This window comes from Chlorocebus sabaeus, chromosome X, assembly GCF_047675955.1.
Source record: "Chlorocebus sabaeus isolate Y175 chromosome X, mChlSab1.0.hap1, whole genome shotgun sequence".
NCBI lineage: Eukaryota > Metazoa > Chordata > Mammalia > Primates > Cercopithecidae > Chlorocebus > Chlorocebus sabaeus.
Window position 1 is genome coordinate 75,751,160 of NC_132933.1, and position 22,883 is coordinate 75,774,042.

Here is a 22,883-nt window from a genome sequence, read left to right on the forward strand (position 1 = left end):
GGTTCGTGTGAAACTCCCACCTTGGTTTCCCAAAATGTTAGGATTACAAACATGAGCTACCATGCCTGGCCTACATGATCTTATATGTAGAAAACCTTAAAGGCTCCACCCAAAAACTGTTAGAACTGATAACTAAATTTAGTAAAGTTGCAGGATACAAAAATTAAGAAAGCAATCCCATTTACAATAGCAGCAACAATAGTAAAAATGCTTAGTAGTAAATTTAACCAAGGAGGTAATAGAATTGCATACTAAACAGTATAAAACACTAGTGAAATAAATAGAAGAAAATGTGAATAAATAAAATGTATCCCATGTTCATGGATCAGAAGAATTAATATTCTTAAAGTGGCCATACTACCCAAAGCAAAAGACAGATTCAATGCAACCACCGTCAAAATTCCAGTATTATTTTTCACAGAAATAGAAAAAAAAATTCTTAAATTCATGTGGAACCACAAAATAGCCCCAAAAGCCAAAACTATCTTGAGCAAAATGAACAAAGTTGGAGGTATAACAATCCCTGGTTTCAAACTATATTACAAGATGATGGTGATTACAACAGCATGGTACTGGCATAAAAAAGACACATCAACCAATGGAACAGGATAGAAAGCCCAGAAATAAACTCATGAATTTACAGTCAATTGCTTTTCAACAAAGGTGCCAAGGACACACAATGAGGAAATTAGAAGTAAATGATGTTGGGAAAATTGAATAGCCACATGCGGAAGAATGAAATTTGATCCTTATTTCACACCATGTACAAAGACCAACCCAAATTATTTGAAGACTTAAATATAAGACCTGAAACTACAAAACTACTAGAAGAAAACATAGGGGAAACACTCAACAACACTGGTCTGAGCAATGGTCTTTTTTTTTTTTTTTTTTTTTGATATGATCCTGAAAATACAGGCAACAAGAGAAAAAATAGGCAAAGGGAATTACATCAAACTTAAAGGTTTTTGCACAACAAAGGAAACAATTAACAGACAACCATGGAGAGGAAGAATCTGATAAAGGGTTAATATACAAAATATATAGGAAACTCAACAGCAAGAAAACAAACAACCTGATTAAAAGATGGGTAAAGTGGGTGATAGGATCATCCATACTCCAAACCTTAGCATCCTGTAGTGTTCCTAGGTGACAGACCTGCACATACACCCCCAGGATCTAAAATAAAAGGTGAAATTATTTTTTAAACTTATAAAAATGGGCAAAGGACCTGAACAGGTATTTCTTTCTTTTTTTTTGAGACAGAGTTTCACTCTGTCACCCAGTCTGGAGTGTGGTGACGTGATCTCGGTTCACCGTAAGCTCCACCTACCCCGGGTTCATGCCATTCTCCTGCCTCAGTCTCCTGAGTAGCTGGGACTACAGGCACCTGCCACCATTCCTGGCTAATTTTTTGTATATTTAGTAGAGACGGGGTTTCACTGTGTTAGTCAGGATGGTCTCTATCTCCTGAACTCATGATCCGCCCACCTCAGCCTCCCAAAGTGCTGAGATTACAAGATTACAGGCGTGAGCCACCGTGCCCGGCCTCTGAACAGGTATTTCTTTTCTTTTCTTTTTTTTTTCTTTCTTTCTTTTTTTTTTTTTTGAGATGGAGTCTCGCTCTGTTGCCCAGGCTGGATGGACTGCAGTGGCGCTATCTCGACTTACTGCAAGCTCCACCTCCAGGGTTCACACCAGTCTCCTGACTCAGCCTCCCAAGTAGCTGGGACTACAGGCGCCCGCCACCAGGCTTGGCTAATTTTTTGTATTTTTAGTAGAGACGGGGTTGCACTGTGTTAGCCAGGATGGTCTCGATCTCCTGACTTTGTGATCCACCCGCCTTGGCCTCCCAAAGTGCTGAGATTACAGGCATGAGCCACTGCGCCCGGCCCTGAACAGATATTTCTTAAAGGAAGACATACAAATAGCCAACTGGGTCATGAAAAAATGTTTAGTATCACTAATCATAGGGAAATGCAAATTAAAATCACAATGAGCTATCATCTCATACCTGTTAGAATGGTTTTTATTTTTATTTTCAATAGCTTTTTGGGGAACAGGTGGTGTTTAGTTACATTAGTAAGTTCTTTAGTGGTGATTTCTGAGATTTTGGTGCATCCATTACCAGAGCAGTGTACACTGTACCCAGTGTGTAGTCTTTTAACCCTCATCCCCCTCCCACTGTTTCCCCCAAGTCCCCAAAGTACATGGTATCATTCTTATGCCTTTGTGTCATCATAGCTTAGCTCCCACTTATGAGTGAGAACATATGATGATTGGTTTTCCATTCCTGAGTTACTTCACTTAGAATAATGGTCTCCAATTCCATTCAAGTTGCTTCAAATGCCATTATTTCATTCATTTTTATGGCTGAGTAGTGTTCCATGGTGTGTATATATATCACATTTTCTTTATCCACTCGTTGATTGATGGGCATTTGGGCTGGTTCCATATTTTTGCAATTGCAAATTGTGCGGCTGTAAACATGCATGTGCAAGTATCTTTTTCATATAGATGACTTATTTTTCTCTGGGTAAATACCCAGGAGTGGGATTGCTGGATCAAATGGTAGATCTATTTTCAGTTCTTTAAGGAATCTCCAAACTATTTTCCACAGTGGTTGTACTAGTTTACATTCCCACTAGCAGTGTAATAGTGTTCTCTTTTCACCATATCCACACTAACACCCATTATTTTTTTTATTATGGCCATAACAAATTTTATCAAAAAGAGGAAAGATAATGAGTATTTGTGAGGATGTGAAGAAAAGGGAGCCCCTGCACAGTGTTGGTGGGAATGCAAATGAATACTTCATAATGGAAGACAATATAGAGGTTCCTCAAAAAACTAAAAATAGAAATGTCATTGATCTGGCAATCCCACTTCTGGATATATATCCAAAGGAATTGAAATCAGTATATTAAAGGGATATATGCACTCTCATCTTCATTGCAGCATATTTCACAATAGACAAGATGTATCAACGTAAGTGTCCATCAGCAGATGAATGAATAAAGAAAATGTGGTATATCTACATAATGGAATACTATTCAGCCATACAAAAGAAGGAAATTCCAACATTTGTAACAGTAGAAGATATTATGCCACATGAAATAAGCAGACACAGAAAGACAAATACAGCATGATCTCACATGTGGAAATGAAAAGAGTTAACTCATAGAAGTAGAGAATGGAATAGTGTTTACCAGAGACTAAGGGGTGGAGAAGGGGTCTGAAGGAGGGAATAGGGAATTACTGGTCAAAGGATACAAAGTTTCAGTTAGACAGGAGGAATAAATTTTGAGATTTATTGCACAGTAGGGTGGCTATAGGCAATAATAATATATTGTATATTTCTTTCTTTCTTTTTTTTTTTTTTTTTTGAGACAGAGTCTCGCTGTGTTACCCAGGCTGGAGTGGTGCAGTGGTGTGATCTTGGCTCGCTGCAACCTCCACCTCCCAGGTTCAAGTAATTCTCCTGCCTCAGTCTCCCGAGTACATGGGATTACAGGCATGCACCACCATGCCTGGCTAATTTTTTGTATTTTTAGTGGAGATGGGGTTTCACCATGTTGGCCAGGCTGGTCTCAAACTCCTGACCTCAAATGCTCCGCCTACCTCAGCCTCCCAAAGTGCTTGGATTAAAAGCATAAGCCACTGCACTCGGCCTATTGTATATTTCAAAAGCCAAGAGAGGTTGGGTGCAGTGGCTCACATCTGTAATCCCAGCACTTTGGGAGGCCAAGACAGGAGGATCACTTGGGCCTAGGAGTTCAAGACCAGCCTGGGTCACACGATGAGATCCTGTCTCTACAAAAAATACAAAAAAAATGCTAGTAGGATGGTATGTGCCTGTAGTCCCAGCTACTGGGGAGGCTGAGGTGAGAGGATCACCAGAGCCCGAGAGGTCAAGGCTGCAGTACCACATATTATTGGTGGGAATGCAAAATGGTGCAGCCTTTTTGAAAAACTGTTAGCAGATCCTCATCTGGTTGACCATAGAGGTAGTGTATAACCCAGCAATTCCACTGCTAGCTATATACCTAGGAGATATGAAAACATGTATTTATATAAACTTATACATGAATGTTCATAGCATTATTCATAACAGCTGAAAAGTAGAAACAACCCAAATGTCTAGCAACTGATAAATGAAATGAAATGTAGTATATTAATGCAATGGAATACTATTCAGCCATAAAAAGGAATGCAGTATCGCTACATGCTACAATGTAGATGAACCTTCAAAACATCATGCTACGTGAAAGAAGTCAGTCACAAAAGACTGTATATTGTGTGATTCTATTTACATGAAATGTTCCGAATAGGAAAATCCACAGAGACAGAAAGTAGATTAGAGCTCACCAGGGACTAGGAGGAAGGGCTGATAAGGAGATATTGCTTAATGGTTTCAGAGGTTTTGTTTGGAGTGATGAAAAAGTTTTGGAAATATGGTGGTGATGACTGCACAACACTGTAAATACAATTAATATCCTTGAGTTGTACACTTAAAAATGGTAAAATGGCAAATTTTGTTATATATATTTTACCACAATAAAATATTCAAAAAATGTGTTCTTTAAAAGAGAAAAGCAAAACTAAAGAACCCCCGCAAAATGATTGCTAGGAAGCCGCTATTGGACGGCTTGGGTCTTCTTAGTAAAACATGAGAGGAGTGCATCTACAGAGCTAGACCAAACAGTGCCTGATCCAGAACAGACTGGAGCTGAGAACTAGAGACAAAGGAGATTTGTTATGTCTCACATGACCAAATGCAGCGTTTGTTACCTATTCTTATAAGAATCACTTGAGGGCTTGTTAAATCTGTAGATCAGTGATTCTCAAAGTGTGGCCCAAGGACTCCTAGGGGTCCATGAAGTCTTCTCTTTTGCAATTTCATATTTATTAGAGGCCAGATTTTCTCCTGATACTTCAGGCAAAATAACGTATAACAACAGATTGAATGCAGAAGCAGATATGAGAATCCAGCTGTCTTCTATCAAGACAGACATCAAAGAGGTTTGGAAAAATATATAACAATATCATGCTTCTAACTGAGTTTTTGAGAATATAGTTATTTTTCTTTTTTTTTCTTTTTTTTTTTTTTTTTTGAGACAGAGCCTTGCTCTGTTGCCCAGGCTGGAGTGCAGTGGCCGGATCTCAGCTCACTGCAAGCTCCGCCTCCCAGGTTCACGCCATTCTCCTGCCTCAGCCTCCAGAGTAGCTGGGACTACAGGCGCCCGCCACCTCGCCCGGCTAGTTTTTGTTTTTGTATTTTTTAGTAGAGACGGGGTTTCACCGTGTTAGCCAGGATGGTCTCGATCTCCTGACCTCGTGATCCACCTGTCTCGGCCTCCCAAAGTGCTGGGATTACAGGCTTGAGCCACCGCGCCCGGCCCCCGAGAATATAGTTATTTTTCATAAAAATGTTATTTATGTTCATATGTAACAGCTTTATTGTTATTTTAAATGAATTATTAAATAAAAAATCCTGAGTTTTTTTTTTGTTTGTCTTTAGAGCCAGTGTCTCGCTCTGTCTCCTAGGCTGGAGCGCAGTGGTGCAATTATGGCTCACTGTAGCCTCGACCTCCTGAGCTCAAGCAATCCCTGCACCTCAGCCTCCCAAGTAACTGGGACTACAAGCATGCACCACCGTGTCCAGCTAATTGTTTTTAAATTTTTTGTAGATGAGGTCTTGCTATATTGACAGGGCTGGTCACTCTCAAACTCCTGGGCTCAAGCAATCCTCCCACCTCCGACCCCTGAAGTGCTGGGATTACAGGTGTGAGCCACTGGGCCTGGTGGTTCTTCCATTTTCTGTTGCATACAAGGGAGCCCCAGAAATGACAAACTCAATTATGCTCTGATCCTCCTGTTGAGCTACAGAGTTAGATGGCTGATGGTGAATGCATCTTTCCAAGAGAGAGGATCTCTCCTCTCTGGTGCCCTTCTCCCTATTTCCTGGTTCTTCCTTGACATAGACCAGCTGGTGAAGTGCAGTTTGAGAAGTGCAGAAAAGGCAGTGTAGCTCCAGCTACTCCACAGAGAAGGAATGCAGTCCCCAACGGCCAGCCTCTTCAGGAGGAGGAAGGCTGGTGCTGCACTCCAGGCAAATTGGACAGAGCCCACGTGACCTGTGGCCCTGCTAAAGCCCTGGACATGATGTCTTTCTAACTACACAGCTAGGACTTCAGTGGCTGAGCACTGCAGTGACTTGAAGGTAACATAAGATAAATTCTATTTATTATTCCAAGCCTTTGATTATATTTCTTTTGGGAGGGCACCTGCCCTGATGGCTCTGACAAGCTCCTCGTTCCTGGGCCTGGTAGGCTCAGTCACTGCTTATTTTTTGAGCATGAGCAACATTTGACAGTGGCAGTGGGAATGAAAAGAGTGTGTAGGGAGTGGAAGGAGAGTCTTGCTGCTAGGGACTACTCTTCAGACTGGCTTGGGGTTGAACTTTGTTCAGAACCACTGAGCAGTGCAGTCATGCCAGCTTGCCCCTCCCTTCACTCCCACCCCTTCGTTGCCAAACTTGAAGCTGTCTCTTAGAGGACAGAAGTCAAAGGTTTCATGCATAAAATCTACATATTTGAAAGAAAAACACCTAATGATTCTGTCAAGGTTTTCACATAGGATCAGAGGGGCCACCAAATCTTATGCCAAATGCTTAGAAACTCCTAAGGTAGTAGTTCCTAACATTTTGTGGGACCTTTTCAGGATCAATGAAATACCAAATGTACCTCTACATAAAATTTTGCATACTATTCTGGGGAATTTGGGTCCAGGGAGTTCAGGCTTTCCATGTACCTTTAATAACCCTGTGACTCCCAAGTTCGGAACCTTTGGTCTACAGTGTCTTTCTTGGCCTGGGACAGTAGTTGGATAGCACTTTTAGGTCTGATATATTCTTTCTTGGAATACTATTGGTGCTCAGGAAAATTCTGGGGATCCCACAGAATATATGGTTAGTAAACTAATGCTACATTCTGCCATCTTTATCTAGTATTCACCCTGTCCCCTCTAAATGATACAATATCCTTGTCAAGTGGTTGTCTAGCGTCTGCTGAAACACTTCTAGTAACAGGGACCTATATTTCCTGACACATATTCTAGTCTGTCATTGTGTCTATTTAAGTGTACTAAGAACGTAACATTGCAGATGATTCTGTTCTATAACACATTTGCTCTGTCTAGCACAGCGTTTATATCATAGAGAGATAGATAGATGATAGATTAGATAGATAGATAGGTAGATAGATAGATATTCGCTAAAGAAGGCATCTATTTCTGGGAAGGGATACAAACATGAATAAGAAATGGTCATTGCACATGTATTTATCTCAAACCAGAGCTCCAGAGCTTACTATTCTCTAATTTCCGTTAGGTCGGCATGAAATCCATTAGCCTAGCTCTTTGGAGATATGGTATAAATCAGCTGTTGGTCGATCTAGTGGTACTAGTTCATCCATCTCACATTTCCCACTTCCAGAGTTTATCTTTCCTCTCTTTTTGAAAATGGGAACAGTTGCCCATTGCCATTTTCTCTCCACATGCTCCATTCATTGTTATCCCTCAAAGTTCAACACGAAGAGTGAACTCCTCCTGTGTCGTGGGACGCTACACCATTTTCCAAGTCATCTCCTCTCTACTTCCACATAGAGGAAAAAATAAGGCCTGACTCTAGGATTTGAAGTCTTTTTCCTCTTTATTACAGTGTCATTTTTCTTGCAAATTCTGCCCTGCAGCGTGGTGCTTGTGGTCTTGCCAGGCTCACACCAAGTGCCCTGCTAGAGTAACCCTGGCAGTTATAGCAGAGCTCATGTATCTTGCAAGTCCTCAGAAGTTGTGGCTGTGTTTCAAAAGTTCTAGGTAGCTGAACTTCTCTACATAGATAAGTGCAATTTGTTTTAAAATGAAAGCATACTTCCTATTAAAAATGTGATTTAGGCTGGGCATGGTGGCTCATGCCTGTAATTCCTGCACTTTGGGAGGCCGAGGCGGGTGGATCACTTGAGGTCGGTAGTTCGAGACCAGTCTGGCCAACATGGTGAAACCCCATCTCTACTAAAAATACAAAAAATTAGCCAGACGTGGTGGCAGGAGCCTGTAATCCCAGTTACTTGGGTGACTGAGGCAGGAAATTGCGTGAACCCAGGAAGTGGAGGTTGCAGTGAGCTGAGATCGTGCCACTGCACTCCAGCCTGGGCGGCAGAGTGCAATTGTATCTCAAAAAAAAAAAAAAAAAAAAGGAAAAAAAGAAAAAATATGTGATTTAAAAAATGTCACATAGCTGATTTTTACTCCTCTGCCAGAGACCACTAAGGGTGGTGTCTCTTCCCTATGGCCCAACATGAACATCATGATCAGCCAGCCTCTTTTCCTCACCAAGTCCTGTTTGTTCTTCACAGCAGGCATTGCCCCTTTCATGAAACTCACCCTAATCACACTAGCCCACTCAGATCTCCACGTTAGTAGTTCCACTGATAAGCATTACAGTCTATGATCACAGAAGCCACACAATGTAGTATTTTTTGTTATACAATCTTATGTGCAGCTTCTGTGTTGGGTACTCAGATTTGGGTGAGCTTTCATAGACCTTTGGATTTTGTTTTTTAAGTGAACTGATACCTAAGCTATTTGTTTCACCCATACAATTAGAAAAATAGTGGATGCCTACAGGGTATGATTCAGGAGCACTAGGGAGAACTAGCTCAAACCTAAAAACCTCTCCTATTAGGCCTTCATAGTGCCTGTGCACTCAATGTCAATGAAACTTTTATCCTTTTGGTTGCTGTCTCCTGACAACTATAAAATGCAAATAGCTCTATTCTCCTACCTTGGTAAATATCAGTAAAGAGTCTAGGGACTTTTTTTTTTTTTTGAGACGGAGTCTTGCTCTGTCGCCCAGGCTGGAGTGCAGTGGCCGGATCTCAGCTCACTGCAAGCTCCGCCTCCCAGGTTTACGCCATTCTCCTGCCTCAGCCTCCCGAGTAGCTGGGACTACAGGCGCCCGCCACCTCGCCCGGCTAGTTTTTTGTATTTTTTTAGTAAAGACGGGGTTTCACCATGTTAGCCAGGATGGTCTTGATCTCCTGACCTCATGATCCGCCCGTCTCGGCCTCCCAGAGTGCTGGGATTACAGGCTTGAGCCACTGCGCCCGGCCTGGGATTTTTTTTTAAGTGAAAGCAAGTTTATTAGAAAGGTAAAGGAATAAAGAATGGCTACTCCATAGGCAGAGTAGCAAGGCTAGGGATTTTTAACCAAGATACCTCAGGGGCTGCTCTGGGGAAGAGGCAGCTCCAAGAAATGCCATCCCCACTTCAACTAGAGCCACTCTACTTTTGTTTTCTGGACGGAAGTTACCCTAAAACTTTATTTATAAACCATTCAGATGCAAAAATAATTTTTTAAAAAATATTCCTTTAGGGCAGTAATTCCCAAACTTTAGTATGCACAAGAATCCCCCTGCAAGGCTTGTTAACATGTAGACTGCCAGACCGTGCCCTCAGAATTTCTGATAATCTGCATCTCTAACAAGTTTCCAGGTGATGCTGCTGGTCAAGAGACCATATACAGTACTCTAAGCACTACTGCTGTAGATGAATGTGTTTACAGCCTCCCAAATTCCCTAGGAGAAGCACTGGCAGGAGGTGAGGGTGGGGGTAAAGAGAAGGGGGAAATCTCCAGAATGGAAGTTGACTGGTTAAAAAAAAAAAAAAAAAATCAGTCTCTCTGTTGATTTGTGTTTATTTATTTATTTTATTTATTTATTTTTTGGAGATAGAATCTTGCTCTGTCACCCAGGCTAGAGTGCAAAGGTGTGATCTCGGCTCACTGCAACCTCCACCTCCTGGATTCGAGTGATTCTCCTGCCTCAGCCTCCCGAGTAGCTGGGGTTACAGGCACCTGCCGCCATGCCTGGCTAATTTTTGTATTTTTACTAGAGATGGAGTTTCACCGTGTTGTCCAGGCTGTTCTCGAACTCCTGGCCTCAAGTGATCCACCCGCCTTGGCCTCCCAAAGTGCTGGGATTACAGGTGTGAGCCACTGCACCAGCCAATATGTATTTATTTTGAATCCCTTCGTCTTCATATCTGAAGTAAGAAGCTCCCAGTTAGTGTTTTGACCTTAGGGCTTTGGACCCTAACCAAGTACCAAAGGAGAGTTTCTCTATGCATAGTCCTAAGCACAAATGGGAGTAATAGCTGTTGGTCTAGGCCTTCCTGAAGCTTTGATTCACCTGTAAGTTTAAAGTCATAGAACTGGAAAGGACCACCAGGACTTCACATATGGCCTCTAGATAATGCTAACATATTGGCTGATGGAGTCATCTAGCATAGGCAGTGTGATGCCAACATCAGAAAATTCTAATGAGTTGGAGAGAAAGAAGCTGGCCAACCGTCTAATCCTACGAAGTGTACAAATCAATAGAATTAGACAGAATCTTACAATATAAAGACAAATTTTATTGCCAGTAAAAGCCTTTAATAACTCATTTTATCCTGTTTCAGTAGGACCTTATTCTTTCTGATGAAAATCCAGCCATCGCATCTCTCATTAAAAATAAAATTATTTTGAAATAAATAAATATATAAAATAAATAGCATATACATTTTATAAATAGTTTGTCCTTATGCACAGTATCCATGCTTACATTTTAATATCATTTTCTTACAACCTACCCCATCTCCCACTTCCAATGACAGGAAAACTGCATGTCAGGACAGATGAGAAATCTGCAGAGCCAATGCAGGGAAGGCTTGCAGCAAGGCTGTAGCCCCAAGGATTTTCTTAATGAGACTTTTCCAAAGCTCTGTAGGTAGCATCCATGGCAGATTCCCTGGCCTTTCATTTATACCCATTGTCAAGGTATTTGAGTAAATTGTGGGGTAAGACACCCCTGGCCCTTAGCAGGGGCTCCCATTCTTTGTTATGCTACCTCAGGAGAAGGAACATGAGTAAAGAAAAAAGTATATACAAGATTCCCTCGAGCCCAGCCCCCCCGTCCCTCCCCAAAATAACCCAACCTTGATATACACTTTGAACAACAAGGGAACAGCTGGGTTGAGTTCAACAGTAAGTGCTTTTCTGTTATCTAAAATGATAGGAAGGAAGGATTGAAAAGCTATGAATATAGTGCTTGCAGAGACAACCGTGGCCCCAGAGTACATGGGTCACAGAGGGCACACCAGAGGTTCATTACCTATAGTGAAAGAGGTCTCTGGACATGGAGGGCAACTTAGAAGGATCTACAGGCCTGGGTAAAAAGTGAGTGAATTTCTGGTGTCGTTTAGTCCTGTATCCCTCCCGGGGTGAGCCGTCTTTATTCAGGGCTACGTAATACTGTCTCTCCGAGTCCGAATGTTTGTACAAGGTTGAGGCATAGGTGTTGTACCAGTTTTCTTCAAACTGTTCCCGGAAAACACATTCACGTGTGAGTTTCTTCTGTGAGGGTGAGAAAATAAAGCAGAACCCATTATATGACTATTTCTCCTATCCCAGCTTGCTAGTAGAGAAACCCTGAAATAGCAATAGCACATTGATGTTAGAAAATTCCAGTCCTATCTCTCTGTATTACTGGAGGTATCTTTCTTCCAAATAGCACAAAACACTCTTGTCTGTATCTCCTTCATTCTCTTTCATGAGCTACACAAAAATGTTTTAGTTGAAATCTTTCCTGGAGGGAGGAGATTGGAGGAGATGGCATCACCTGGCTCTTTGAGCCTAAGAATTGCTGCTATGGCCTCCCAGTACCCTGCTGGCACCCACTGAGCTTTCTCCCTACTTAGAGCTAATGATGTTCAAATTCATTGAGATTACAGTCAACCATGTCAACTGACAGGCAAAGGCCTCAGATCTATATAAAGCTCCATGGGAGGTGAGCTGTGATCTCTCCTAATGAAGGGTCTCAGGCCTGTCAGTTTGAAAGCTCAGAAAAGATCTCCTTGAAAAGCTCTTCCAGTCTGGCTACTTCAGGCTGGCAGTTCCTGGGTCTCTTGCCTCTGTCCCTTCTCACACTTGATCTGACCGCCATACTACTTGTTGGGGTTGCCGATACTGAGTGCTGGGGACAGGCCTATCTCTTAGGTGTCACGGAAAAATGTGTTCTGATTTCATGGGGTGCAGGCAGCCAGAAAGTGTGCTATGTGACTCAAAAGCCAGAGCCAGGAGTTGGGATCCCCCGGAAGAGTTAAGGTCAGCAAATCACTCACCATTCCTCAGTGCTAGGCTAGCTTCCAGAATAGAGAAAATGCACTGCTGCTAGCCTAGTCCTAGCTGAGGGCTTAAGGCTGTCACCAGACCCTGGAACCCTCATTCTTCATTTGTTTGTTTCATTTGGCCTTTGGGACTCAACTGAAGCAATCTGGAAATCAGGGACTGTGTTGTTAACCTCAGAATCCTCAATTTGAAAGCCAGCTCTTCCACTGCCTATTTTTGTGCCTGCTAGTCTGCTACTCCTCTGGGTACACGTTCAAATTCAGATGTACTCCTCTGGAGGGTTAATGCCCCAAACCCTGACCGTCTACTGCCAAACCAGCACAGATTACTGTTATCATCAGACTAGCTGACCTTCTAATGAAAAAGGCAAAAGCAAATGTATCAGAGAAAAGCTTATGTTTTGGGGCTGGGTGTAGCGGCTCATGCCTGTAATCCTAGTCCTTTGGGAGTCCAAGGCGGGTGGATTACCTGAAGTCAGGAGTTCGAGACCAGCCTGGCCAACATGATGAAACCCAGTCTCTACTAAAAATACAAAAAATTAGGCTGGCATGGTGGTGCATGCCTGTAGTCCCAGCTACTCAGGAGGCTGAGGCAAGAGAATCACTTGAACCAGGAAGGCAGAGGTTGCAGTGAGCTGAGATTGTGCCACTGCACTCCAGGTTGGGCAACAGAGTGAGACTCCATCTCAAAGCAAAAAAAAAAAAAAAAAAAAAAAAAAAAAAGCTTGTTTTGGTGGGGGCCAATTGAGTGAAGGTGTTATGTAGCATGTTATGTAGTAAGACCCTGAGCAGCCAAGAAGTAACTAAAAGACACTACTCCTTTACAGCTAAAAAAATACTTTCAAGTGCTAGATAATTTTTTTTTTTTTTTTTTTTTTGAGATGGAGTCTTGCTCTGTCGCCCAGGCTGGAGTGCAGTGGTGCTATCTCAGCTCACTGCAAGCTACGCCTCCCAGGTTCATGCCATTCTCCTGCCTCAGCCTCCCAAGTAGCCGGGACTACAGGCACCTGCCACCATGCCTGGCTAATTTTTTTGTATTTTTAGTAGAGACGGGGTTTCACCGTGTTAGCCAGGATGGTCTCGATCTCCTGACCTTGTGATCCACTCGTCTCGGCCTCCCAAAGTGCTGGGATTACAGGCGTGAGCCACCGCGCCCGGCCCCCAGATAAATATTTTTTACACTTTTGCTTTACATTGTCCAAACACTGGTTGTAATAACTTCTGACAAAATACAAAACAGAAACAACAACAACAACAACAACAACAAAAAACCTTAAACTTACCGACCCATAGAGTTCTCCTCGCTCGTTCATTCCTAGGTACAGACCAGAGTCCACTCCCCGGATGCTGATCAGCCCCACAGCCAGGCTAATAAACTCCAGGATACCTAGGGCAAAAAGTGAACACTATTCCCGTTACCGGCATCAAACTAAGAGAAAGCTGTTCAGGTGACATGAGCTACCAGTCATTTGTCCCCAGCTGGAGGCCAGCCCTGTGTGCCTTTGATCAACTGCCGATGAAACCATCTTTTGCAGCAAGAATGGAACCTCAGAGAAGGTACTTTGTCTCTTTGGGCCTCAGTTTTTCCATATGTAAAATGGGAAACATCGTCTTTGCTTCTACTCAACACTCTTAGGCATATTACAAGGAAGAGACTGTAAGAAGGCTTTGGCTACAAAAGCTCCATAATTTCAAGGTGCTATCGCTGTCAAATTCAAGAAGTGAGAAGTCAGTTTTCTGAATGCAAGAATGAGGACAGGTTTCTGTATCTTTCCCAGTAACCTCCCTCTTCCTTAGAGCACACAGCATTACCTTGCTGTCCTCTAGGCTGAACTTGTTTTGTGCCCTGTCAGTCCCATGTCCTTAAAGCCACATGAGGCTGTCAACTGCCTGTAGCTGACTCTAACAAAGGCCACACAGGCCACTCACTGTTTGTTCCCCCTGCTTATGGCAGGAGGCAAAACTTGGCCACATGAGAGCTTTCTCCTAAAAAGCGTTCTCAGCTAGTACAGCCCCAAGCTGACAAGCCTATCATTCTCTTTTGAGAATTTTAAGTTTATCCACAGCAAAGAGTTGGCAGGTGGTGTTGGACTCATACTGATTTGAGATGTTGCAACTTTAAGGCCAAAGAGAAGAAATTCAGAAATGTCCTAGCTGACAATATTAGAGGTGAAGATTTGAAAATGCTTTCATTTACCCAGCAGCAGTCCTAACTGGGAAAAAGGACCCAGAACTGAAATCCTGGTGATAATGAAGACTACAATTTTGTCCCGAGATAGGACGTCTATTATCTTGATATAGACATAATGGCCAACTAGATTCCTCTTTGATATTCCTGTCTCTAATCACATTTCTCAACATACAGACCAAAAACTTGTTTAAGTCATCCAGCGTATGAAATGAGCTCATATCTGGCTGTCTTATCCAAAATTGCAATTGTGTTTTTGTTTGCTTGTTTGTTTGTTTTGAGACAGGATCTCGCTTTGGCACCCAGGTTGGAGTGCAGTGGTGTGATCATGGCTCACTGCAGCCTCAGCCTCCCCAGGCTCAGGTGGTCCTCCCACCTCAGCCTCCCTAGTAGCTGGGACTACATGCACGCATCACCACATCCAGCTAATTTTTTATTTTTTCTAGAGACGGGGTTTCACCATGTTGCTAAGGCTGGTCTCAAACTCCTGGGCTTAAGCAATATGCACACCTCGGCCTCCCAAAGTGTTGGGATTACAGACGTGCACCACTATGCCTGGCCCAAAAATGCAATTCTTAAGGGTAATACTCTATATAATCTATATAGGGAGTAGAGCTGATTTTCCAAGATCAAGAATTTTAAGTGGCTAATTTTAAAATCAGGTTAAAAACTCTACTGGGAAGTCTCCTGAGGAACCCCAGTGACTCAAGCTGGTGGACTGCCGTTCAGGTATGGCAGCTTTGGGGCCATGTGCTTCCACAACCCACCCAGATCTACTGGAAGGATGTAAGGTTCTTCTGCGGCAATTCTATAGAACACTCAGGGTTTGGCCTTTGGCCTCTCACACTGAAATCCTCCAGGTTTTATTCTCAGTCTGGTTGTTATTAAATTTTACAGTACAAAGAAAGGAGTCTCGGGAAATGAGATTGAGACAAGACGGTAGGAGGGGAAGAGAAAATACCCAGTGCCAAGTAGGGGTTAATCAGGCACTGATTTAATGCAACCAAATCTTCAGCTGCACTGAACAAGGTTTTGCATTTGGTTCTGCTCTGTTTGATATTTCAATAAATGACTTGTAAGAGAACATATGAGGACTGCTTATCCTAGTTCTAGAAGACATGCAGCTGAGAGGGATGACATAATCAATATCCAAAGAGATTTCAAGAGGACAGAAAAACAGACTGGCTCCATAAACTATGCTTAATTAGAATCAATGTGAAGTCCTGCACTTTGGTCCCCCAAATTTCCCAAAGTATTTTGTGTTTGGGATTTGGTTGGGGGAGGGTGAGCCTCAAGTGCAGACAGTTGAGTTAACTGTACTACTTAGTTCATGTCCTATTAACATAGTTGGACTGTGCAAGGGTTTTATAATATCTATTTCTTTCTTTCTTTTTCTCTTTATACCCTGCTCCCCTTTGCCCCTCCACTTCAGGCAACCATGTATATTTTCTTGAAAATGTGTACTGTTATTTTGTGTTCCTGTGCATTTTAATTATGTGCAAGTCTACCCATCTCTGCAATGGGGAAATGTGGCTTAGTAAAACACGACAATGGCAAGGAGACAACTGAACAAGGCAAACTCCGTGTGATGGGTGAAAAGTGGATTATTAAAAAGCTAATGTACAAGTGGTCATGTAAAATTAAAAATTAGAAAGCTAGCGGAAAAAATAGAAAAAAAAGCTAGGGCGATCTAAGGCCTCACTGATACAGGTCTAGTAACTAGCAAAAGGGAGGGGGGATTGTCCCACTTCGCTCTGCCATGGTTAGACCACACTGAGAGTAGTGTGTTTAGTTCTACTGTGCTTAGAGAAGAAAATGGAAAAACAGAGCATGTTCAAAGGAGAGTGCCCAGTATGGAAAGGAAACCAGAAACCAGGTCATGATTCAGTTCTGGGTCTTAAACTCTGAGGGACACTAACATGTGGGAGCCTTCAGTTCTTTGCTTTGCTCAGGCAGGTTACTCCTGAGCTTCAAGACTGAGTTCCCTCATTCTGTAAGTATCTCATGTCTCTGACAACCCTGAGCTCATTAAGTAGCAGAGCGCAGCTTGTGATCTCACTGCCCAAGACATAGTGTGAGAACAAATCATGAAACCCAAGAGGTGTGGCCATTTGAGTCACCACAGTTTTTCTCCAACTCTCTGTTAACACTGATGCCAAAGGACAGATCATACAGGAAGTCACTTGGGTTGTGTCCAGTAACAGGGGTCTCCAACAGCTGGAACTATCCCTGTCCAGCTGTCTTTGGGCATCATTTTCCCTCGCCAACTTTCCTATTAGCTGGTTTCAAACTGTGGGAACCCAGTGGCACATGATGATGGAAGAGATATTCCTAAACCTTATCCTGAATCCCAGCCAGCATGAAGCGGGAGAGAAAATAAGCCATTTTCATATTTTCCCAGCTACAGCTGGACAGGGGTGTTAACAGCAAAGTGTTGAGGTGAAGTATTAAGTAGACAAAGTTTGTCCTCAGTACTCTTACCCCTTCAAGGCTCAGGACCTCTCTCTACTCTGCCTCATCTTGACCTACCCACATCAGGCTCTGCCCTTTTCTTGACAATTTCCAGACTCTTCTCTTCTTATACCTCTCTCCCCAGGCCCTCAGTCAAAACTGATCTGTTCTGGGCCCCGCTGCTTCAGAACCTAGCTAGATGACTGTCTAACGTGTCATTTAATCTAGTTGCATAACTTGCCTGAATCCTTCAGCCATCCTTTGGGGCCAAGACAGTGCTGCTTTGGCATCTTGCCAAACGAGAACCAGATCACTCAAGAACCAAAGCAGCTGCATGAGCGCACTCCATCCCACCTGGTGGGAGAACTCTCCTTCAGTTTGGCTCCGAAGCTCTGCTCTGCCAGTCCACAGGTGCCCCTCGGAATGTCAGGATCCTTGTGAACTTCATATAAATGCTACCAGCCAGGCGGTGATTGAAATACTCCTGGCTACTGATTGCAGATGGAGAGCGGAGAGCATATGCTGTGCCAACAGGTTATTATTTGGAGTCGGGACTGCTCTTGGGCTTAGCCTGACTTGTTCTGAACACATGGATTCCAGGGTAATCCTTGGGGGCCCTGCTCTCCAATTACAACAAATAGCTATTTACTTCACATGGCTTTTGGAGACTACCTCCTCCCCGCTAGCAGAAATCTATAATATTTTATATCTTAAGTCTGGCCTACTTTACCCTGCTGGAATGTTGACTGCTAAAGCACTTATGGAATGTTAAAGTTTCAATTTATTGAATACCCTGGCTGATTAACTCAAATGTGGAGGGAGGAGAGAGTTAGCAAACTCGAACGCCACCTCTTTCTGTGCCAAAAGCTAAACGGAGAAAGAATATGTGTTTTAAAGTTGGCAGGGAAGGTTACAAAGAGACAGCTTTGACCAGTTATCATTTTCTTTACAGGAAGTGCAGGAAAGTGACAGGAAGTCGGGGAAGGAGGAAAGGGAAAAGGTGATGCAGAGGTGCTCTTGGGCAGTGTTGTTTTCTTTTTTAAAGGCAAAACCAAAAATGAAGCAGTCAGTTAAGCAGCAGTGAAAATGTCCCTTTCTCCTGCCAATTTTATTTCCTTTGGTTTCTCCTTAAACTTAACACCCTTAGCAGACCTGGGAGATGAAAAGAAATCAAGATGTGTCTTTAGGGAGGTAATTAGAGACCGCTTATCCCAAGAGCCTATTACTGATTTATGTTGACCTTGTAGGTTACTGGGCTCAGCTTAGGCACAAAATCAGAAAAATATTTGGAGCTGCTGGGAGGCGTGCTCATAATTTCTCCACCTTCGCTGCCCCCACCCCACATTTCTCCATCATTTCATGACCTTTTTTTTGGGTTGTATATCAGCAATGAGTTACCCCGGTATCTTTATGCCATTTCAGGACGCCTCTGAGGCCAGGGTGGGAGTCCCATTCCTTATGAAGAGGAACAAAAGGGGACTGCAAAATCACAAGCAATGAAAGGGAAAGGAGCCAAGTTAACACTCCCTCTCCTCCCACTCCACCTTATCACCCTTTTGAGGACCTGCTGCAAGTTTATACAGACACCTGCACCCCTCCATTACCCCTCCCAACCCACAGTACTCTAGCTATGTTTGAGTGCATTTTTCCAAGATGCCATAGACCTCATTAGGGTTTCTGCCTGTTCCCAGCAAGGAAGACCAATCCTGCCCCTAAGTTGTTTGCCAGGCTTGGCCTTACCCAGCAACTGGCCCCTATGTTCCCCTTTTTGCTGTGCACTCCAGATGCAGCTCTAGCAAGGCATGGAGAATAGGAGGATGGAGAGATTTAGGGGGTTGGGGCAGATGTTGGCAAGAAGGAGGGCGGGAAAAAGAAGGGAAGGGTGTCATGTTTGAGTGTGGGCAGAACATCTTACTGGCTTAGGGGAAAAGGTGTCCTTCTTGGATTACAGGGTCCTTGGGAGGAAGCTGAGGACATTGGAGGACATGGAGGGGCAAAGGTAGCTGTCACAGAACCCCCCATGATATCTTAGTAGATAATTGGAAATTGAAAATAAAAATGGCAAATTACTGAGGAGTGAACACATTTGCTTAGAAACTTAATGATCTTCATCACAGATCAAGGCTTATATTAATTGTGTAATTAGTTCTATATGTGAGACAGGCAGCTGTGTTGAACAGTCTGTATAGTGGCAGGCAGGCAGAGACAATCCTGGATGAAGGTTGAACGTTTCCTGCTTTGGGCCCAAGAGACAACTGTTTCTGGGACTGGGAGTGGGCCCAGGACGGTTTCCTCACTGAGGCAAGGAGTCCAGGGGTAGTTTCCGGCAAAAGCTGCCCCAGGACTTGTGCCCTTACACGGTGGACACCGCGAGGTTTTCCTAGATTCCCAATTCATGCCAGGCTGCCTGGATTGGCTCCGACCCTGGACAGAGCGACCCCGACGCAGGCAGACACCACAGCTGCCGGGTACCCACGGACCAAAAGCGATTTGTGTGCCGGCCGACCGCCTCACATGCCCTTGGCCCATGCAGGATCCTGTTCCAGGAAATCAGCTGCCACAGCCCTGCTGCCTTCGAGGCTCGGCCCGCGCTGCAGGCACGGTCCCGGCCTCCTAAGCGAGAGCTCCCACCCCTGTCTCAGCTCCACCTGCTTTCATTCAAGGCTTAGAGTCCAGCTCCCAGAACTACCCCCTTGCTCCCCGGGGAGATCCGGTGGAGCGGCGAAAGGAGAGGCCTTACCGCAAGGCGCCCCTGCCCCGTCCTGAGAGTGTCCGAGGGTGCAGGGCCCCCTGATGTCGAGAGGCCCACGCCCGCGCCGTCGTGTCTCGGCTCGACTGGCCCGGATGACACCAAGCCCGGGGGGCGGTCCGCGGGCCCTACGCAGGAGCCCGGAGCTGTGGGCTCCCCAGTGCGCCGTCCGCCCGCCTCCCGTTCCCCCGACCGCGTCCTCACCGAAGCGGCTGTGGTCGTGGCGGGTGCCGTGCACCGTGCCGTTGGGGAAGATCTCCAGGTGGAAGCCAGTGCGGCAGTAGAGCTGGCGGCGCCGCAGGATCCCCTTCAGGTGGGCGAAGTCTGTGGGTGAGCCACGCTGCAGCTTCCCCTCGATTTGGCCCAGGCGCTCGTTCAGGAAACCTGGGGAGTCAGCTAAGGGCACGTTCCCCAGAGACGAGGAGAAGCCGTGTAGATCCCAGTCCAAGGAGGCGAAGACGCCCCCCACCTCTGCCATGGCTGGGCAGATTGCGGCGCGGGTTGTGCTGGGCGCGCGCGGGCCGAGCCGGGGCCACGGGGCGCGAACTGCCTCTCCCCGCAGCGGGCGCGGGCGGTTCGGCGGTGCTCCCTCGCTAGCTCGCTTGCTCTGCGCTCTGCCGAGCTGCAGTCGACGTCTGTTCGCGTCCAAGGAACTTCTCAGCGGCGGGGAGCGTAGGGCAGCGCGCTCCTGACCTTGCTCTCAGTCAAAGTGCCTCTTCCCCTCCGCATCCATCTCCCCCGGCCTCTCATAGCTGGCTTCGTCCAGCTATCAGATGCAAACGGCACTTTATATACATACCCACTCCCCTTACATTGACATATTGGATATTTAAATACAAGCCACACCTCATTGGCATCCCCTCGGAGATTGGTGTGTGGGGTTTTTTTTTTTTCTTGCATCCATTTGGCTCTTTTTGGGAGAGGGGGGTGGAGGGAGAGAGCGAGCGAGCTTCACTCCCTCTTTTATTATGAAAAAATGGCAGGAAAAAGCTACACATTGCAGTGAGGCATAACTGCTTTTGGCAGGTTCTTCTGAAACTGCTGATGAAATAACAGAACCCAGTGCGTGGAGGCCGCTGGCGCGCACGGCCACTCAAGGCCTGTTCCGTGGGGGTCTGTCTGTGTGCTGCCCGGGGGCTGTCCCCACCTCCCACGCGTCCTCGGGCTGCTATGCTAGCCTTTGGAAAGTGCCATGAGACCGGAGTTGGGGGGTTCACATGCTTCTGATCTCCTCTTGTTCCCCAGTTGGTCGGAGGCTGCGGAAGGGGCATCTGACCCGGGACAGGGACTCCCTGGTTTCTTTGTTCCACAGCCCCCAAGTCCTAATTCCTACCTGTACAGGTTGGCGGGGTACCGAGGAAGTGAAAAACCTGGAAGCCAATGCAGTTGCAAAATTTGGGGTTGGGGGTGGTGGTCCTTGTTGATTCCAAGGCGAGGGCCTTACTGGGTCTGAGAGGAGCGGGAAACCACTCAGAGGAAAGGTGAATTTTTATTTTTTTCAAGAAAAAGACGTTACCGCTTAGGCTTAGGAAAAGGAGGGGGGAAGTAAGAAATAGAAAGCGATCTTTTTGAAAAATGATCTCCGCTGGCTTTCTGGGCACGCTTTTACAAGGCTCTCGAGAGCAAGCTCAATGAGAGGCCATTGGAAGCCTGGTGGGGGCTTCCCCCCTACCTCGTTTCTTGTTGGAAACAGGTGTTTCCTCGTTCTGTCCAGTGCCTTGCTCCGAGATATTCTATCAGGAAGAGCCGCAGCTGGGACAGGAACCGGCGGCAGTCAGGTCAACGGGCAGCGTCCAGAAGTCCTGGGGAGCAGGTGCCAGACCTGCCCTGCACCCCTGTACCTCTGCCCCGAACCTGAATCCTGGGGCACCTATTGGGCCCTGGCACTCGGCGTCCTGATCGCCTATTAAACGGTGTTGTTACTGGGTTTTCACCCGCCGCCCGGGATGGCTGCCTTCCCAGGCTCCCTCAGGAGAAACTGAACACAGGGAGCCCCGCGCCACCCCCTCTCTTTGCAGCGCCTCCTGTTGGAGACCCCCAGTCTCGTGGCAACTTTGAACTCAGGGTCACCATGAGATGAGAAAACCTATTCCGCTCAATTCACTTAGTGCAATTCAGGTCCTGCTCCTGGGCTCCCTCGTGCACCCTGAGCTCACTCCCTGGAACCATAGCAATTCTCGCTTGGGAGTATTGCGACTTGGTACTAGTGTGCCTCCGCATCTCAGACAGAACCTCTGAAACCAAGCACAAGATGTAGCACATAATAGGCACACTCAGAAATAATCTGAGGTGCTCTCAGTAGCAGGGAACATAGATGCAAGTCATCTTCCAATTGTAGGGGGACACAGAAATGCAGAAAGTGTCATTCATATTGAAGTATTTATGGATGAAATCATATGCTGTCTGGGATTTGCTATTAAATTATTCAAACTAAGAAGGCAGAAGGAGTGGAGGTATCAATGCGATTATTGTCCTGTGTCGCTAATTGTTAAGCTGGGTGAGGGGTATATTGGTGTTTAATTATACTTTATATATATATATGAAAGTATATATGAAAATTTCCATAATTAAAAACTTTATAAAATGAGACTGACATAAAGCAACTATTAGATTGGTGAAATACAAATAAATCAATCTTTCTTTCTTCTTTCTTCCGTCTTCAAAGAGTTTTTGAATTTAGTGGGAAGGTGGAGAAGGAAGGAAAGAGGTTAAGACAAGTACATAAATGACTGGAGTACAAGACAGTATCAAGTGCATGGCACTGTGTGGATTCAGAAAGGCTGATCTGGAGGTTTAGGGCCCGGTTCTGGACTAAGGTGTCCTTTGTAATGGATGGGCCTCAAAGGGAAGATGGGAAGGATTTTGCAAATTCAGATGGACCCCTTGCAGGAAGAGGAAAGTTGTAACAAAGCAAGTGGAACAATTTTAATTTAATGTCAAATGTGTTAAGTGTCTTCCATGTGGTGGACACAATGCCGGGCACTTTCCATCAGTGCTCAGTACCTCAAATGAGTATTGAGTGCCACATGAAATAGTATAGATGAAACTGCTTTGAGAAGCATGTTATATAAAAGATTTAGATGTCTCCATGATGATATAGATTACACACTGATTATGGCAAAGATCATTTCCTCAACAGTCACTTCAGGGTATTTATGCATTCTTTGTCCCCCAACATTCCCAAAGTCACCAACCACAGTTGGCAGATCTGGAGTCCTACTTGATCGAAGCTCAGAGATACAGGGATTCCATTGCCCATCTGGGGCTCTT

General features: G+C 44.9%; 1 protein-coding gene across 1 annotated transcript; it reads right to left on the reverse strand.

Moving 5' to 3' along the window:
• Positions 1–10,452: 10,452 nt before the first annotated feature.
• Positions 10,453–20,377, reverse strand: FGF16 (fibroblast growth factor 16). The gene is made up of 3 exons (XM_007992121.2): positions 19,818–20,377; positions 13,509–13,612; positions 10,453–11,452 (listed from the first exon to the last, which is right to left on the reverse strand). Exons 1-3 carry the CDS (start codon positions 20,089–20,091, stop codon positions 11,207–11,209), a joined length of 624 nt encoding a protein of 207 aa, XP_007990312.1. The 5' UTR covers positions 20,092–20,377; the 3' UTR covers positions 10,453–11,206.
• Between the last annotated feature and the right edge of the window lie 2,506 nt (positions 20,378–22,883).

Bases quoted from the DNA above. Each gene is read 5' to 3' on its own strand.
- FGF16 (XM_007992121.2), bottom strand. From the start codon at position 20,091: ATGGCAGAGGTGGGGGGCGTCTTCGCCTCCTTGGACTGGGATCTACAC. The intron at 13,613-19,817 runs GTGAGGACGCGG...TTTTTGCCCTAG, and splicing joins CCACGACCACAGCCGCTTCG to GTATCCTGGAGTTTATTAGC. The intron at 11,453-13,508 runs GTAAGTTTAAGG...TCACCCTCACAG, and splicing joins GAGGAGAACTCTATGGGTCG to AAGAAACTCACACGTGAATG.